The 18,857-nt window shown below is 42.7% G+C and overlaps 1 protein-coding gene across 4 annotated transcripts; it reads right to left on the reverse strand.

Annotated features, from left to right (window-relative positions):
- Window positions 1-102: 102 nt before the first annotated feature.
- On the reverse strand, window positions 103-17,198 carry cep170ba (centrosomal protein 170Ba). Of its 4 annotated transcripts, none has more exons than XM_058091034.1 (19): window positions 17,030-17,198; window positions 16,353-16,493; window positions 14,039-14,128; window positions 13,093-13,173; window positions 12,562-12,618; window positions 12,230-12,380; window positions 9,592-9,720; window positions 8,646-9,140; window positions 7,677-8,557; window positions 7,331-7,486; window positions 6,445-6,583; window positions 4,768-6,357; window positions 2,841-2,982; window positions 2,625-2,757; window positions 2,374-2,508; window positions 2,210-2,298; window positions 1,858-1,951; window positions 1,735-1,786; window positions 103-1,664 (listed from the first exon to the last, which is right to left on the reverse strand). In XM_058091034.1, the coding sequence occupies exons 2-19, from the start codon at window positions 16,455-16,457 to the stop codon at window positions 1,453-1,455; spliced, it is 4,731 nt and encodes a 1,576-aa protein (XP_057947017.1). In that variant the 5' UTR covers window positions 16,458-16,493; window positions 17,030-17,198; the 3' UTR covers window positions 103-1,452. The 4 variants fall into 4 exon arrangements, with proteins under 4 accessions (XP_057947017.1, XP_057947016.1, XP_057947015.1 ...); XM_058091033.1 differs by having other exon boundaries at window positions 104-1,664; window positions 2,841-3,087; window positions 7,370-7,486; window positions 17,030-17,197; XM_058091032.1 differs by having other exon boundaries at window positions 104-1,664; window positions 2,841-3,087; window positions 17,030-17,197.
- Window positions 17,199-18,857: the final 1,659 nt, after the last annotated feature.

The following is an 18,857-nucleotide window of genomic DNA, read 5'->3' on the forward strand; positions in this document are numbered from 1 at the left end:
CTGTACTGTACTCACTTCCCCATCACTTCATTTTCATTTCACCTTTCCGATTTGTCATTGCTTAGAATAGTAAATGTTAAAAAAAAAAAACGACTACAATAAAACATTTGTGCTAGTTTCATTTATTTGGAAAATACCCATATAGTTCTTTGACACAAGGACCAAACATAAAACACAAAGAAGACAACTAGAAGTGATTCTCTCCAAACACACACAAATTTCTAAAAAAAAAAAAAAAAAAAAAAAAAAGATAAGACACAAACTGACATTATATTTACATTGTAGCTTTGTAAGGTCTTCGTTGGGATTAAACCCCAGTATCCCATCAAAGATGATTAGCAGCAACACGTCACACATTCACTTGTAAACAGCTTGCACTTGGCTGCAAGACGCGTCCTCACAGCTCCTGTGGCACTTGCATAAACCTGACAATCATGGACAACCTGGACTGGGGAAGAGGAACAATATAGCGTGCTGGTGCACCATGGTACGTTATATTCATCCTGCAGGAGAAAAAGGCTTTGAAATTGCAGCATGTAGAGACGAGGAGATAAGGTTGTGCTACTTTAGTGCAAAAAGCCTGAAGACATTTAGAGGTAATTGGTGATCACAAACGATCAAGCACTTACAATATCTCCTAATGACAAAATTAAATATCAGGACGCAGAGTGAGGACTTGCCAGAAGTGGCCTTGTGATTGAGGGGACGCTTTAGTAAGAGATGATGTGGTCAAAGAATGCTAATGAATCACAACATCTTAACCGCGGTATCACACTACAAAACTAACTAAAATTGGTTCCTTAAAATTAAGTTTTACATTACCTGTTTATTTGGTTAACTTTAAGTCAGATATATAAAACTGACAGATTAAAAAAAAATCATAATTCACAGATTGTAGAGTCCGAAGAATGCCTCCCCATCATGCCATCTTGCATATAATAAATGCGTGTCCCACAAAAGAGCCCTTATAAATAGTTGACATTCATTGAGAAATCTGGTGAACATCGATCAAGAACACACAACACGTCGATAGCGGCATTCCTGCAAAACTAATATATTCAAGAATGTGATTTACCAGTGAGCGCAAGCACAATTAAAGTTTAAGTTGGAATCCCTGAGTAGATTCTTCTCAGGTTGCTTTTTTTAATGTTACGAATGCATCTTCATTTAGGTTTAGCTTAAAAATCAGCAGTTGGTCAATGATTGGAAAATGTCACACGCCTGCACACACACAAAAGTAGTGTTGTAGGAACGATTCAGTGAGAAACAGTCTTAGACTGGATGTTGTTACATCACCGTAGTGCTCAAAGTTCAGTAGTGTGTTTTTGACTGGTTGTGTGGGAAGTTCCAAGTCTGTTTCACCTTCCACTTTCCCCCCTCTCCGCTCAATTTCACTTCCTGCAAAAAGGTCTGACACCTGTGTTTGTGGTTCAGGCCTGGAGGAGGCTGATATCAAACCAAGCATCCCTCTCTGATGTCGTCTGGTGTTACAGCGGCCCTACGCACGCTCTCACCTGGTCTCCGACCGCCGCCTCGCTTCGACACGGAGTGGACTGTTCTCCAGTCTCGTGAGGCTGCAGGTCTGGAAGAGCGATCACCTAATGAGGACGGGACCTCAGAGCGAGAATCCGGCTGGCAACTGGGCTCCATGACTGTATTTATGACTGAAAAAAATATACAATTTAAAGAAGTATTCAGGTTTTGCTCATGCAATGTCAATGAATAATGACTTACCCTCAAGTTGTCTTTGGACTCTCCTGAGTTCTTTCAAAATAGAAGTGATGTCCTGAAATGCAGTTTTTCATTAGCCTTCAAATATTTATGCTGAAACACGACAACAACAAAAAACAATCAAACCTTATTTGACGCTTTGATGACAGGGCCATCACCATCAGAATTCACTTCAGCCTCAATTTGTTCCCAGACATCCATCCTGTCCTGAAACAGTACTCTGAATAGACAGGAGGATGTTATTGGACAATCTGCATATTTGTGCCTGAAGCTACTGCATAAATCAGGAAAGAACACGATTACAAAGTAAAACCAAAAATGCACGGTCATAGATAAACCAGATGTTGGACAATTATTAATCCAGTGCATCCCAAGGTTTTCCCTCAACGGGATCAACATTTTTATATAGAATATAAAATAGACCTTTAAGTGAAGCAGATGAAAAGATGTGAATGTATTGTATGTAGGTTCCTCTTACTTGATCTTCTCAGACAGTTGCTCCGTATTCTCTCTGATGGCCATGATGACCTGAGACACTGGATTGAGCATGGGGTCATCCACAATGATCTGCAGGAACAAGTAGATGCATCATGGACATGAGATGCTTCAGACCTTTATGTGAGGCGGTGCATCGTGTCAAACCTCCTCTGTGTTGTGAGGTTGCTCCATGAAGTTTGGCTCACGATCACGCAAGTTTAGACACGGTTCTGCCGCTGATGAAGAACTAGGTGGGGCTCTTTCATAGTTTAATCCCGTTTCTGGTATATGGTGAATCAGCTGCAACACAGAAAGACTTCAAATAAAAAAAACTGTACCACATCTTGGTTCAAAAAGGAAATGTATTGCATGAGTATTTTTAAGTGGTGAGAATCCTTAGAATAATGTCTGCTTACTTTTTCGTGAGCAGTCATTGCAGACACAGGCATGCTTCTCTCCACGCTTGAGCTCTGTTGGTCGCCTTCACCTGCGACATCGTGAATCTCTCTTGCCAAGATGGCGAGATCTTTGGCCAAGTCTTGACTCAAGCTAACACAGAAGGACCATCAACGAGATGATTTTATAGAAAATGTGAGTGGTGATCAGGGACGGAGAGCTCTGTTATTTCATACCGTGCAATCTCAGCACTGTGTGTGGACCAGTTGTGGAAGGCCTCTGCCTCCTGGTTCTCCTCCTCAGAATCTTTGCTGCTGGGTTTCGGGTGGACCGGAACCACTGGGTGGGGTCGAGGTGGACGGTGTGGGCTGTGTGAGGCTGAGGAAGGTTGGGAGCGTTTGTGTTTAGGAATGCTTTGACTGCAGTCGTACTCCTCGTCTGAGGTGGAGGTATAGCCAGAACCTTTCTGCCGTCTCCGAGAGCCTTGGCAGCGTGAATTGGTTTGAGTTAAAGAGGACGGGGGAAGGGAGAAAATGGACAGAAGGAGGGAGAGATTGCATCATAGTACACCGCCAAGAAGTTTGACACAAGGGTTCACAAATGAGGGGGGGTAGGTGCTGTAGAAGTGCTTGCTTCTAAAGAATTGTTTAGGTTTACTGGTATTCATTTGGCAAAAAATATTTATGAAATGAAAAGAGCAAAACTTACACTTCCACAGCACACAAGCTCAACAAAATGAGCTGATAGTGCACCTTTCCATTTCCCCACAACTATAAATAGACAGGTCCTTAATGTTGAAGAATGCAAGTGTTAATATCGTTAGTAAGATTAGATTCCCTCTCACACAAACAGTGTGTAAATAATAGATAAATACAGCTGATTGAGTAGAGATGACAATAAAAGTACACTGCCTATAAACCTGAAATGGAATGAGGGGTTTGAAGTTGACCTGTCAGTTTTTCCACTTTGGTGGTCGTATCAGAGCTGTAACACAGGCAGGATGCCACCTCTGTGGTAAGGACACACTATTATGCAAGGATTGATGCGTCATACAGTAGACTCACAGCCCTGCTCAACTGTGTTGGAAGAAAGTGTAAATAATTTTTTTTAATTTTTTTTTCTTCAGACGTATTGGAACAGTAAGGTGAATTTCTTTATTTTTACTGTAGACTGAAAACATTTGGGTTTGGCATGAAAAGTAAACTTGAGACTAGAAAGCAACATTTATTTCCAGCTGTTCACATCTGGATCAGATGCACAATTTCGAAGATTGGTGTGTCTGATTACATTACTTATTCAACCCATGTCTATGCTCAGTTTGAGATTGGCGAGGGTGGGTTTTGCCTGTGTAGACTGCACATTGAGACAAAAACAACTTCCAATCAGAGAGCTATGGGTGAAAATCAAGCAAATGTGAATCAGAGAAAATGGAGAAATGCAAAGCCAGTACAAGCATTTAGAATACAGTGTCTTCAAGATGAAACAGACAAACAGGTTGACCAAATAAAAGGTGAAAATGGCGCTCTTGGGTCTCAAATTTGTCTTTTGATGTTTTCAGTCTACAGCAAAAATAAATTGTCCTCACTGTTCCAATTGTTCTGGAGGACACTGTATGTCACACCAGGCTGGTGCTGACGTCTTATTTTGGGAGACTGAGTCACTGTCTGAAAACGCACACAATTAGGGCAATGTCCTGCTTTGATGGGTGTATAAGGCAGATAAAAGGTGAATACATTTTGGGTCAAATGTTACGGTTCTGATTCACCACCTTTGTTAGAAGTCTTCTGCATGAAAGAGGTTAATACCGTAGAAGAAGAAAACCAATTCATCACTGGGTACTGTACCAGACCTTGTAGTTTCAAGACAAACAGGTTTAGGTCTCCGGGCCAATAACATATTTTGAAGGACAGGATTTTTTAGATAAAATAACAATAATGTCTTACAATTGTCAGAAGACTGGGATACTGTCATGTTCATTGCACAAGTCACAATAAATTATGCATTCATTTTCATGATATAAACAATCTTTTGCAAAACTATTCTATATGTAAACAATTCATCTGTCAGGTGACTGAATTGACTTATGAGACACTGTTCTACGCCGGATTCATAACTTTGCTCAAAATAAAAAAAACATTCTAATTAAAAGGTTGTAAAACTTACTTGCTGTGCTGCTGGCGTATTTGGCACTACTGGAGCGTATACGGGTGATGGGTGTCTTGGTAAGAGGGGGTTTCTGAGGCCTTTCGCCTGATTTTGGCCCCAGAGCTGACGTCTTGTAAACAGAGCTGCTCCCAGACTCTGTGTTGCGGTTTGGGAACGCTGTGCTCCTTCCCGTCCACTGTGTGGCGGAGGAGCTCTCTGTGTCACTGGGTGTGTGAAAGGAGCTAGTCCGCCGTCGAGGCATTGCCAGCATATCCCACCGAGATAGTTTTTTAGTTTCCTGTGGCTGCTTAGCCATCTCATGAGAAGGCCTGTCCATTTCAGTGGTCTCGTTGTCGGAGGCATCGCCAAGTCGTGCTCGTCGGAGCATGGATGCCCGAGTGGGTCTTGGTGCTGACAAGCTATTGACACGACTTAAAGCCTGGGTCACCCTATTAGTCTTACCGTCTTCTCTTTGAAGTGGGACAGTATATTTTTTGGTGGGCTGTATGGAATTTGACTCCTGGTCGGAGCACAGAATATTGGAACTCTGGGGGTCATCGCTCAGGTCCATGGAGCCACATTTGCCAACACTTCGTCTAAGTCCAACTGGTCTCCTAGGGGGCTCACTCTTTTCTTGTCGCTTGTCCAAAACAGAAGACTGGTGGTTTGAGTAGCGACTAGATATGCTGGTTGAGGACGTCTCCCTGTGGAGACCACTCAGGAGAGTTTTCGGTTGTGACCTGACCTTACTGCTCTGCTGGCTGAGTGTGCTGGAGGAATCCACATCCGATTCCCCTGAGAGGGAATCTGGAATGGGAGACGGGTTGGATTCTGATTGGCCCGCTTGGAGCTTGGCTTCTAGCACCGCCAGAACATTTTCAGTCTCTCTGAGGTAAGAATGAGTGTCCTGGTTGTATGTTGGCTGAAATGAATCATGTTCTAGGTCTCTTTGAGAAGAGATGTTGGGCAGTCTGGCACTGCTGGGATGGTCCTTGGTGAAGCTCTCTTGCCTAACTAAGGAGGATACAGAGCTTTCTTTGGACTCAGGGTTCTGTTTGGCTTGGCCCAGAATAGGAGCAGACATGCTGGGTCTTACTTTACCAGATTGGTGGCTACCTCGACGTTTGGTCAAGGTAGCCGTTGAGAAGGTTTTGGTGGAAAGTTTTTTTCCTGTATTTTCTTGAATGTTTTTTAGAAGTTTTGAGCCTCCATATTCCGTTTGGGGGGACTCTTCTTCTGATCCTATGTAGAATGATTTAGACTTTCCTGCCAGCGTGAGCTCCTCTTTATTTTTCTTATCCTCTGTGTTCGACAGTGGCCTTCTCGTCTGCTCTATGATGGAGCCATCATCAGACTTGCTGGCATCACTCAAACTATCAGGCTCCACATCATCCTGCACAGACAACCTATGAATGCCATCATAAGGGCTTAAGTCCACCAAGCTACTTTCCTCCACATCAAATGTTGAGTGCGTGTCATAGTGAATATGAATGCTGGGAGCTGAAACGTCACTCTTCCCTTCAAGGACGCATTGGGCTTTTGGGCATTCAGAGTCGATGCTGTCATGATTTTGGTTGAGTGTGGTCTTGTAGATGATTGTGTCCCGTGCTACAGTCAAACAAATATTGCATATTAACATGTTAGACACACACAAATATATACTGTAATAGACCCATGTCTAGTCAGGTTGCTTACCCCCTCCCGACAGATCCATCTGGGACGACATATCAAGCAGGACAGAGGAAGGGCCAGACTCCACATAGCTGTCTGCCAAACTAGCCCAGCAAGACATCCATTTTGGAGCTCCTTGCAACACTGCACCTGATGGCTGGACCTGTGTGAAGTAAAACAACTTATTTGTTTATGCAAGTACTTAACATATTGGGAATAAGCATAGCTGATGAGAAACAGAAGGGAATCAGATGAGGCATTTCAATGAGCATTTGTACTCATCGGCTACCACTTAAAGTACACAGGCACAATCTAATGAGATCCAATATAGGAACTGTGTATTTTTTTAACTGGCATGGTCAGAGAAGTATTAAACCATGTATACGTATATTGTGGTTGCAACTGACACTATCATTCTGAGATGTGTTTCTACACCACTGCAATCAGCAACCACAATAATAAATATTGTAAAATCAAGGTTTGTGATGTTACACATCAGAATTGAATATCCTGATGGTCGTAATGATTCTGATTCAATTATGAAAACCCTTAGTCAAAGTCAGCCAGAGTTCTTGTATTGAATATCGTTAGATTGTGCCGGTGTATCTGAATTGTTGTGTGAGGGTTTACATACAGGACATTGGGTTCTTCAGTTATTTTTACATCTTGATTGAAACAAACCATAAAAGTCCCACCCAGAACGTGTGAGAAGAAGGAATCTGGGACACAACAGACTGACCAAAAGATAGAGGAAACACCAAGAGGACAAATCAAGACAGCAATGCATGCAGATTTGTCCATTAAAAAAATATTTATGTGGTTGACTGACCCACCGTAATAATTTAAAAGATCTGGTGTTAAATTGATAACTATTGATTCGGTTGATCCAATTCTGAGCACGTAGGTTTACCTTCACCCCACTTGCTCCTTGATGTGGAGCTGGGCTCACCTCCCCACTGCTACTCTCCCTATGCTGCTCCCTGCCCTCACTATTAACAGGCCTAAATGTTGCTGTGTGTGCTTCACTCTGGTTGGTTCTTTCAGGATTCTCAACAACGCCAAAAACCTGGAACAAAGCATTGCAAGTGGGTAACGGGCTGCCAACATCCATGGTTTCTCCTCTTGAGAGGGACCTCATCAGTCACTCATCAAGAGTGAGGTGAGGCTGCTTGATTGTAGAGCAAACATGATCACACAGGGTTGTTTTCCCCAATGGAACGCAACAGCGTTGGTGCAGTAGAGTAAAGAAAACTTGCCTGATCAATCTTGCTCCGCGCCTCTTCAATCTCCTTATCTTGGACATCCCCTTCAATGGTGTAAGTTCCGGCATCACTTAAAGTTTCCTCCTCTTCATTTCTGGGGCCACCTTGGGTGACCTTAACCTCGCCACTCTGAGAGACCAGAGGTATTTTGGGTACCTTGAGGGGAACATGCTGGTGGATGGGAGAGGATGTCTTTGGCAGAAGGGAAGAATTAAGTCCAGAAGGGCTTGTGAGTGCCTCAGTCTGTGAGACTACCATTGTCTCAGGTTCAGGTTTTGTGGGAGGACTAGATGGCTTTTTCTCCCCATTAGAAGAAGACATCTGTTTTGTCTCTTTAAGCCATTCAGTAGTAAACTCCTTTGCAAGTTTGGATCTCCGGCCGACACTACTGAAAGGCCTTACAGAAACCGAAGATGATGACCTTGATGAGAAGCTGGTGCTAATTCGTTCTTCTGTCTTTTCCCTTCGCAGAGAGCCAGCTCTCTGGGAGGCTGTGGAAGAAGGAGCTTTGAGGGGAATAGTGTACCGCTGTGTCGGTGGAGTGCTAGATGCGTGATGCTGGACTTGTCTCTCACTAGTGGGGCTTGAGCTTTTCCAGGTCTTGTCAAGCTGGGCCCTGAAATTTGGAGGCTCGTGTGGGTTGGTCTGGGAACGCTTCCGTCTGGTGTTATCAAAGTTTTCATCAAAAAACTCTATGACAAAGGCGTGGTGAGGATCAACCTTGTTAGTTCCAGACTGAGAGTCTGGAGGAGAGTAGAACGGCGGGTGCTCCGAGTCAGTGAAGCGTTGTGGAGGGGATTCTCTCTGGGATGATTGGGGAAAACACTTGATTATAGCATCCTCTGAACCGCTGTCGGTGCCATTGTCATGGTTCACTGATGGCGACAGAACATCACGTTAGCATTTGTAGAGTGTGTATCTGTTAATTTAATTAACGATAAAGCTAGAGACTTTGGTACTCACCCTTGGTACTCTTTGGAAGTAACTGGTCACTGTTAGAGTTTAAGATGCTTTCACTGGGTGACTTCGTCAGCATCATGTTAGCAGTACTTTGAACGAGCCAGTCAGCGACCTTACTTTCTGCTGATACAACCTCAGTGGGCGTGGTCACAGCCTCTGTGGGAGGTGGCTTACGCTGCTGTCGGAATGAAAACTTGGTCACATGGTCCTTGATCTTCATTTTGCCTGGGGTGCAGTCATCAAATTCGATCGTGAAGGAGGCATGACTTTGAACCACAGGGGGTGTGGGGGTGGATGGGAAATGCTGAGAGGAATCGTGAGTGTCCTTTGTTGGAACCTCCTGAACTTCCAACTCTTGTTTCTTGGGAGGGCATTGCTGGAGCTCTTTCGTGGGGATCTCAAAGTAGCTGGGCTCACGGCGGTAAGAGAAGATGGACTTGCCTTGACTTTCAGACAGAGAACCGCTGAGCTCGCATCTGGACACATCTTTACCTGATTCTGTTGGGAAGGATGACATACCAATTAATAACAATGAATTAACACCAACTTAGTTTTTTCCCACTATTGGTTTGTCAATCCGACAGTTGCTGGATATGACCCAATACCACTCGCGTAATCCATTTCAACTGGGAAACATGAGGCTAACAGTCACGCTTCCCCCCCCTTCAGCAGCTTAGAGGGTCATAATCCATCACGAGGCAGACAGGCACTGCCCATTGGCCTGGCATGGTAAAGTCTGGCTCACGTTCTGCAACTGGCAGCCAGGAAACTGCCTTGGGCTTAACACCACCCATCTCTTGGTGACCCACAAAGGCTAGATGAATGTGACGCCACCAAAGAGTCATTTCTAATTAGGTTCTAAATCGCAGATGTGGAAAAATAGTGTAAACCAATTTCCCTTTGAATAAAGTGGCTGGTACACAATTTTGTAGAAGATACATTCTCAGACCTGCCGAATGAAGTTCAGAGGATTTTCCACTTCTGTTCTGAATTTTAGTGGCAGGATCTTCATCCTCCCCCCACCAGGACGGCTGGCCATAAAGAGGAGTTGGCTTGGATATTGGTGTATCTGTCGCAGCTAAAAGGCAAACACACACACGGACACACATTGTATTAGCTTCACGGGGGGTTCAAGAAATAACATTTATGCAAATAAAAATGAGTATTATTTCTTTAAAAATGGTGTACACACACACACACAACATGATGACATAAATAAGGGTCAACTGTCTGACACCGATGCTATCATGCATGCTGATACAGATAATCCTCCTAATACAGAAACGGATGAAGCTAATCCTAATCTTCAAGGGAGAAGAACAGCAATACTGGAAAATAAGTAACCTCTACGTCTATAAAAGGAGGTATCTTGTATTTAAAAGATTTATTGATAAGTGGTCGCTCTGCATTCGTGCTGAATTTGTGCTCCGAGCCATGTTCCCCCGAGTTTGTTGTGTTGTTTCGGACCTATGAAGACGTAACATATTGTCCCTCCTCCTTATTAGTTACTTTATTGTCAGGGCTCATCTATGGTCAGCATAGTTTTTATAGAGGTGAGGAAAGTAATGTGCAAGTTTCCAGTACTTGCTAGGATAGCTAACATGACAAGGCGTGCTGTTGAAGTACTGTTCCTTTAATGCTTTAATGAGTCACACCCTGTACAAATGCAGACAGCAGGATGGCCTTGACAAACTCCACATCCTGTGCAGCTGGATGGGAAAACTTGTTAGAACACAGAAAAGATATTCATAGCTCTCTTTCAAGTATGAGGCAGAGTCGCCAGATTTAGACAAGTGACTAACTTGTGAAAAGCTAGACCAAAATGTACAGTAATTCAGCAGAGAATCCAAGATCTTGTATTTCTCAATATAGGTATAAAAGGACACTCTCTGTTTCCTTATACCGAAAGATCAAATATTGCTCGTGCAAGAAAAGTATTATTGAACAAGGACACAGTTTTCTCATTGGTGCACAGATCACATGGCATGGCCACCACACCCCAATGTGTAACTACTTCTGGAACCTGGTCTGGGCAATGATGGTCTGGAAAGCTCTATTCTAAGCACAAATCTTACTCTTCCTCTGACCTCACATAGGTTATTACAGAGCAGAAAAAAACATATTTACTAAATTGTGAACACCTGGAGGGGCACGCAAACACAATTCTCTAACAATTCTTTAACTGTTCTATGCTGTAAAGCAGGATTTGCTGAGATTTGTGCAGCTCAGAGCAGCTTAGATGCCCTGAGATCAACTCTAGCTAGCTAGACAAGCACATGTGTCAAGCTGGCACAATGACCTACACACCGTTTTAAGAATCTTCATGGGCGTGCATTCAGAAGGCCTTCTTGTCAGCTGACAGGCATGGCTCCCAAAGATAAGAGCTGCTCCTTAACCTTTCACCACTCAGCTTGTCGACACCACACACTTACAGTTAAGTCAACTCATGCTGCCAACTCTGATGTCTATTTCTTCACTGATAACCCTCTTGGAAACATAATATCCCATAAGCTTCACACAACCAGACACAGAGTATCTACACAAGAATAAGGGCACACTCACACAAGGCAATTTGCGCTGTGCTCGGGCACACTTGACAGCTAAAGCCCTGTTTGACTACTCTATGTTGCTTGCCTTTAGCTGTACTGTGTTTTGACTGGCGTTACAAGAAAATAGTCATTCTCCAGTACTTTCTGTAGTGTCTTAAAAGTTCCATGTGATTTTCTGTTATTAATTAATCATAATATCTAATAATGTCTTTTAGTCAGCAATTGCAAGACACGTACGCAGGTAGTGGTGGTGACAATGCATACCCATGCAGTAACAATACGTGTCGCCCCTACTATTGTCATGCATCATAGATGTAAACAGTACTTGACAAGGTGTAAATAAGTTGGGCGGGAGCCTGGTATGCAAGTGTGTATATTTGAACATAAACGGAAAGCAAACTTGTGCACAAACTTGTCTTCACGCTTTTCAACCGTGTCATGAATAAATGACATGTATTGCAAAATGCATGCAAGGTAAACACTGCTAACACTCTGGAAAATAAAAGAAGCCTGAGGGCTTCCGCAGAACACGCCTAACCCAGTTTACATTAAAACTATTTATGCCATACAACTTCAACAATAAGGATGCATGTCGACCGAGTGGTTAGCACGCAGGCCACACAGCTAGGATACCCAAGTTCAATTCCACCCTCTGTGTGGCGTTTGCGTGTTCTCCCCGTGCATGTGTGGGTTTTCTCCGGGTACTTTGGTTTTCTCCCACATTCCAAAAACATGCTAGGTTTTACAAGTAGAACAACAGAAGTACAACAGTGTACTTCTCCTAATACTTGCACAACAGGTAAGGACCCAGTGTTAATACCTGTATGTTAGCTAAACAGTGCCTGTACAGTTCATACATTTTATTAAGGTGATATTTTGACCATGGAACAAATTACGTCTATTATTTCCTAAGGGAATCAACTTGGATGTACACCATTTCAATATAATGGTTTGTGCTTAAAAGGTTCCACTCTACGTGTGATTGTTTCCAAACCAGCGGCCATCTACGGCAGTGACTGTGTGCAGGCTCATTTATACCTGTGAGTGAGAGGGCTCGGCGCTCGCTCTTCTGAGGTAGCTTGACATTGACCTCTTTGTTTTTCTCTGTGCTGTGGACCTGCTGCTTGTCCTTCACACGGGCCTCAAGGGCTTTTAGGCCAATCTGCAACTGACTGGTGTACTTCTCATGCTGCAAATGGTATGAAAGAAGGGAAACAGGACGTGAGGAACGTCCTGCAAAGAATACAACGCACACACTCAAATCCAACTAAGAATATTTCATACTTTTTTTCTAAGCAATCAGTAGTTGTATTTTATTAATAAAATAATGTCAGATATTTTATTACTGCTTGTCTAAAAAGTCTACTTACTTTGAGAGCTTCCTCTGGGACTTTGTGTTGACTCTTCTCCAGGATATATACATGAGCATGTATGTACTGGTTAAAGTAGAACAACATGCCAGATGTGATCAACCATCTGTTCATATGTTAATATTATTAGGAAGCTAGGATGGTTCAATACAACACACCATGTCCAGTGTATTCAGTTATGGTGACAAACATTCCTAAATGTCAGTGTACTTCCAAACTCCATTCCACTTCCCACAGGCTTTTCAGCTGTGAGGGGTGGGGTCAAAGGGTGCAGGAGATTTTCAGTCCACATTTGACAATAATCTAAAACCCCTGACTGGAAAACCACAGGGGATTAACATGCCTTTGCAGGCAGTGGCCAACAAAGGGAAAATGGTAGATATTTGTGATGCAAACAACAGCCTTGTTGGGCCTCATATAAGGCTGGGCTGAAGTAAAGGACAAATTAAATTTAGACAGACATCATGATGTATGATAGTGATATATTAACATATAATATATTAGTAATGACAAAGGAACAAAAAAAAGGATATCATAGCCAAAGCGAATGACATCTGAAAGCTTGAGAGTGATGTAGGTCTGGTCCGGAATTCTGAGGTCATTCACAAATGTCTGTTAAAACAAAAACAGTATAAAGATCAACCTTATATTTATACTACTCACATGAAGTTTGAGATATTTCTGCTACATATAAGGATCAGGAACCTGATGAAATGTACGTATAATGATATAAAATGTATATAACCTTTACAGGTGAACTTAATTTGAGCTTCATTAAAATTTGAATGCACATGTGCATTACTTGTGCATATCCTTAACTTTTATTCTAACTTGTAGTATAAATAAACCCCTTAACTTAGTTAACTTCCCTAACTATAACTACAAATAAAGTGGATAGGCATTCTCGCTCACTGTTGCATGCAGGCAGATACAGGAAGTCGCTTTGCTCTTGGCACTTTTCCCACTGTAAACTAATCCAGCAGTACATTAAACTCTGATGAGATTATGTCTGTGCAAGGCTACCCATTGGCAGAGATAGTGTAAAAGTGAAAGCCAGCTAAGTGGAAGTGCCTATTATCACGTTATCTTCTGCAAAAACTACTCATCGGTGACATCTGTGTCTATATTATGGGACAACAGTGGTCTGGAGGGAGGGGCGGGGGGATGAAAGAGAAGCTTTATTCAGTCCTCTGTGTGGGGATAAAAGTCATGTTGAATTACTGTTATAGGTTCTCACATTACTCTGCTCTGATTAATAGCCACAGCCAAAAGACACTGTGGGAGAAGAACAACAAGCAGTTTCTCTGACCACTATATCGACAGCTCACTGGAGAAAATGAGCCAGTAGAGAGGAGACACAGGAATCCAGTGGTAAATCTTTGAAAGCAAAGGCTAATGATCACCACTAGTCTCGCATTGTGTGCTTAATGAGCAGTTTGTGGCCCCATAGGGCCCCTGTCACACCAGAAACACTCACCCCGTTCAAGCTGCCCAGGTCCTTCACCATGTGCTCATCTGTGTTTGGGTCATAGTTGATCACAGCGTGCTGTTTGTCGACACTCCGAGACTGCAAAAGACAGAGGATGGATTTTGAATTGGGGACAGCGGGGCACTGCTCGACCAAATCATGCAATGGAGCTGTGGCGGCGAAAAAAAGTATAGTGATTCCATCCATCTAATACCGCTTAGCCAACGTGGGGATGTAAGGGAAACAGCCCAAGACGAGAAGCCCAGGCTCCCCGACTGTTAAAGTCACCTTCTTCCGGTGGGAAGCGTTCCTGGGCAGCTGGGAGACCGATAGTCTCCCCAACGTGTCCTGGGCCTTACCCTTGACATCCTACCAGTTGGATATGCCCTGAACACCTTTCCAGGGAAGCATCCCGAAGGCATCCTAACCAGATGTGTGAGCCACTTCATCTGGTGAAGGAACAACAGCTCTATTCCGAGTTTCATGTAGATGACAGTGCTTCTCACGCTATAATTCAATTGTAAAATTAAAGTGTGTGGATAAACTTCTCTCTGGAGAAATTCCTACGTCTCACTTTACCCACGTTAAAACGGGCATTTTCAGCCTTGTTTTGTCTGTAACTGTTTCACTTGGCAATTTTCCTCCTTTGGGAAGTAGCACCACAGAGCTGATGCTAATATTTTGCAGGATTTTGTGTAAAACTCTCACAGTCCTATCCTTGCTGTGTGATGATTTCAACACAGCAACAAGTCATAATATAATAATATACCGTATGTGCCAACATGTGTGAACATTCTCTTTTCCCCTCGTACAGAAACAAGGCTAAATATGCTTCTTTCTGTCAATTATGGTACAAGCAAACAAGCGATTCAGTCTGATTCACTGTTTTTCTCTTCTCATTGACCACTCAGGGCCCCCACATTACAATAATCATGACAACTGACTACCAAGCAAAATTGTTCACAACCTTCAATGGGCCTTTTATCTGAAGGGAAAAAGCCGCTCTGATGTGCATTGTCTCGTGTCCTATCTGCTCTGTCAACTTTCTGGTGAATAGCGTGCTTGCCTGAGGCTGTGGGTTAATTAAACAGTTTATGTTCTTGATTAGGTTAACTGTGCTGCAACACTAACACATTCCTCACTGTCAGTTTCAGGACAAATCACTTTGCCCTGCTTTAGCAGAGAGAACTTGTCAACTGCAGCATGAGGAAACTGCAACTGGGCCATTGAACTAAGAAACAAAAAAGGGAGCTATGTGGTTTAATTGCTAGTTTGAGACTTGGATACTCTTCGGACAACAGTTGTCTCAGTAATTCCAAACACGCAAGTTGGAGGGGCCGGTGTTATTTGATATGACAGGATAGTCTCTCTCATACACACGGAACATGGAGAGCTACGGAAAATATTCAAAGTATTAAACTCTTAAGTAGTTTGGAGGTTTGTGTGCTGAGTAAGAAGACATTTAAAACAAATAAATGAACCATGAGATTTTTTTTTTCCCCCCGGGATCCAGTTGTGCTTGTATATGAACCACAGCAACTTTTAAATTAAACATCTGAGCTTGGTAAATAGTTTCAGAGCATGTGTCAAACATGGCCTGCACTACAATTTCATCCAGCCTGCGGATTTGTTTGGAAAGAATTGAGTTGGCCCGACTTGTAGACCTCATAAAACAAAGTCCTTACGGCAATCTGCGCAATTAAGTGAATCCTCTGGTACTGCTCTGGAATTTTAAATTTGAACGTGGAAACAATATTGTGTACAGCACAAAATTGACAAATTTTGATTCCGGTCAAAAGTCAACATAATTTAACTATGTGACTAAAAACGGCATCATCTCTGTTCAAAATAACAACTTCAAGACAGTCATAAGTGGTCATTTTTAGATCCAGCAAAGCATGCTGGGAAATGTGAAATCTGCCCATTCCACAGCTGCGGACTCACGGCTTGTGATGTTTTTGTGTTGATAAAAGTAGTTGTTCAATAGTCACTTTACTGACACAAACTACAGCAAAGCAGCTATAGTCGGAAACATAATGGACACAAAAAATGTGCATTTCCCCCATTCCTATGTAAAAAAATGTCCATGTAAGTGGAGGGGAATGTCCGGTTCGGCTTTCAGTTTTGACCCCCTATGCGATTGAGTTTGACACCCCTGTATCAGAGAATGCTCTAACTACTAGTACGGGACTCTGTCCCTTTAATGGCTGCCCCATCAGACATGTACATTATAAACAGATTATACAGAGCAGAGTTGACACAGGACCGTGCTGCTGTTTCCTGTCTCGCCCTGCATGCATGAAAAACACACAAAGTCACACACCTGCAGCATTAGCTCGCAATCATCCCGGCCCACAAAGATCATCTCCCGTGGCAACCGGTGGCGTGTGCCAGAGCTGCTGACCAGAAACCATGACGTCACGCTCATCCTGGTGCTGCTGCGGGTCAGGATCTTCTTGGCATCCTGGGATGTAATCAACACATAAGATAGGAAGTGTGAATACCTGTGTAGCTGTGAGTAGGAAGACATTTAAAAGAGCGGAAGTACTCATCTCGTCGAGTTTAGGTTAGACCTGTTTATCAAAACAATTCCGATCTGGCAGTTAATTCACGAAAGAGCACACGACTAACATATTCCACGCAATGGCGACTGATCAGGTAGATAAAGGATTAACAGGTGTGCGTGAAACTATAAACCATTTTAAATCCAGCGGTCATTGCAAAGCTTGTGTGACATTCCTGGAACTTTGGCTAAAAAATAGCTAAACTTTAGCTAAATAAAAGCTAAACTTTAGCTAAATAAAACTTCCAATGCTGTTTTTTCTTCTTCCTGTAACCTTATTAATTTACGACCGAAACATTACTTGCCAAATATAAACTATATACTCAAAGCAAATAAAAACAAGTCGCTTCCATATTGGGGGTGAACAGTGACGACTGTTGGACTTGACGGCACCGAAACCAGCTTTTCCGTGTGTTTTTCACCGAGCATGTACTCACCTGAAAAGCCTTCTCCGTCTTACTCCTGAACGAAGCCAGCGTTTAGCGTCTCCGTAAAGATGAAATTCGACGACCGACATGTATATGAACAGCACCAGGTGACGGTGGCCAGGTAAATTACGTTCACACCCTCTTTTTTTTCCTTCGGGAATGACAACCGGGCGAAACTCTACGTCGCCTCGCCTCCCTACACGATGACGTAGCTTGACAAGTCCCGTCAAACGCACTACGGCAGTGCAAAGAGTAAGAGGTCTCACTCTGATGCGAAATCTCTCAAATCAAAAGCGGTCATTTAAATATTTGCTCATTTTTATTTCAACGCAATTAAATGTGATGTTTAAACAGTTTATATATATTATTTTTTACATTTACATAACAAACATCATAAAAAGCCAAAGTAACAATTATTTTGAAAAAATTACCTTCTACCAAAAGCCATCAGTCTCATTCATTCCTTTGCTCCTGCTTTTTAACCTAAAGTGTGATCATCTCTATTGTAGAGACGATCTCCGTCTCGACCAGCGAATACTTCGTTTATCCAGTTTGACGGAACCACAGAACAAACATAAACTTTTACAAAATTACAACATCGATAGGGTTTTGTGCCACAACTAGTTTTTCCCCCCCAAATATTCACTATTATCCTCCCCATCCAAGCAATGCTAACTCGTCGTTTGCATAATTTGTGCAACGAACGCGGTTCTAATTTTATTTATGGTAGATTAATAATTGTTAAAAGTCTTTTGACACATCTTAAATGTATATTAACGTTGATATGCAGCATCTCTGTCAACGCCAATGTGCTGAAAAGTAACATGAACACAGTCACCACAAGAGAGCGCGCTACACTAATTTTAACGTTGTATGCAGCAGTGTTAACACGCATAGCATCATTTTATCTGTTTTAATACCTGGAAAACAAGAAAATAGTTTAAAATATCAAACATCGCCATGATGTGGATACATTGTACCGTAATATTTGTGTGAGTCAATATGTGGAACCAGTTCATCATTTGCTCATGTGATTCTTAAGTCAACAGTGAAGGGTAGCAGACTCCTTGTGGAAATTAAATTAAACTTTTCAGATCTTTTTAGGATTTTTGTGCTACATTCAGTAAGTGATATTGTGCTACTGTAATAGTTGCTAACACACACACCACACCAGCATAGTATCATCCAGGTGGGTTTTTGGGCCATGCATCTGGAGTCAGGTGAGTCTGGGCCACACTGGTCCAAAGCTTGCTGTGTTGGCACCGTGCACTGCATCTGGCAAAAGACAGACTGCGAGGCCTGGCTGTCAACATCTGCTCTGGAGACTGTACCATCTGGCTGAGGCAAGGGGGACTGCATCCTTCTCGTGTCAGACCAGCTGCAGAGCCCCAGACAAGGACCTGCGTTGGCCTCCAGAGACAAGACATGCATAGTCAGGACCTTTGTGAATGCATTTTTCTCACAAAGTCTGACATGTTTGTTGATGTAAAAAAAATAATCAACAATTTAGTCAAATTGATTTATATTTGCAGTCGAGCCGCAGACATTTAATGTACCCATGAATGCTATGAAAGCTACTCTGGACTGGTCACCAGCCAATCACAGGGCACGTATAGACAAACAACCATTCACACTCACATTCATACACACATTGGAGTCACCAATTAACTTATCATGCATGTTTTTGGAATGCGGGAGGAAGCCCAAAAGGATCTCCTGACTTCCTGACTTTGTGGCCTACATGCTAACCAGTTGGTTCCTAGCGACCTTGACCCTGGTGAGGATAAGATGGATGTATGGGTGTCCATATTTAGTGTGAACATTTTTATCTAGCACT

Source organism: Doryrhamphus excisus, chromosome 13, assembly GCF_030265055.1.
Source record: "Doryrhamphus excisus isolate RoL2022-K1 chromosome 13, RoL_Dexc_1.0, whole genome shotgun sequence".
In the NCBI taxonomy this organism is placed as follows: Eukaryota; Metazoa; Chordata; class Actinopteri; order Syngnathiformes; family Syngnathidae; genus Doryrhamphus; species Doryrhamphus excisus.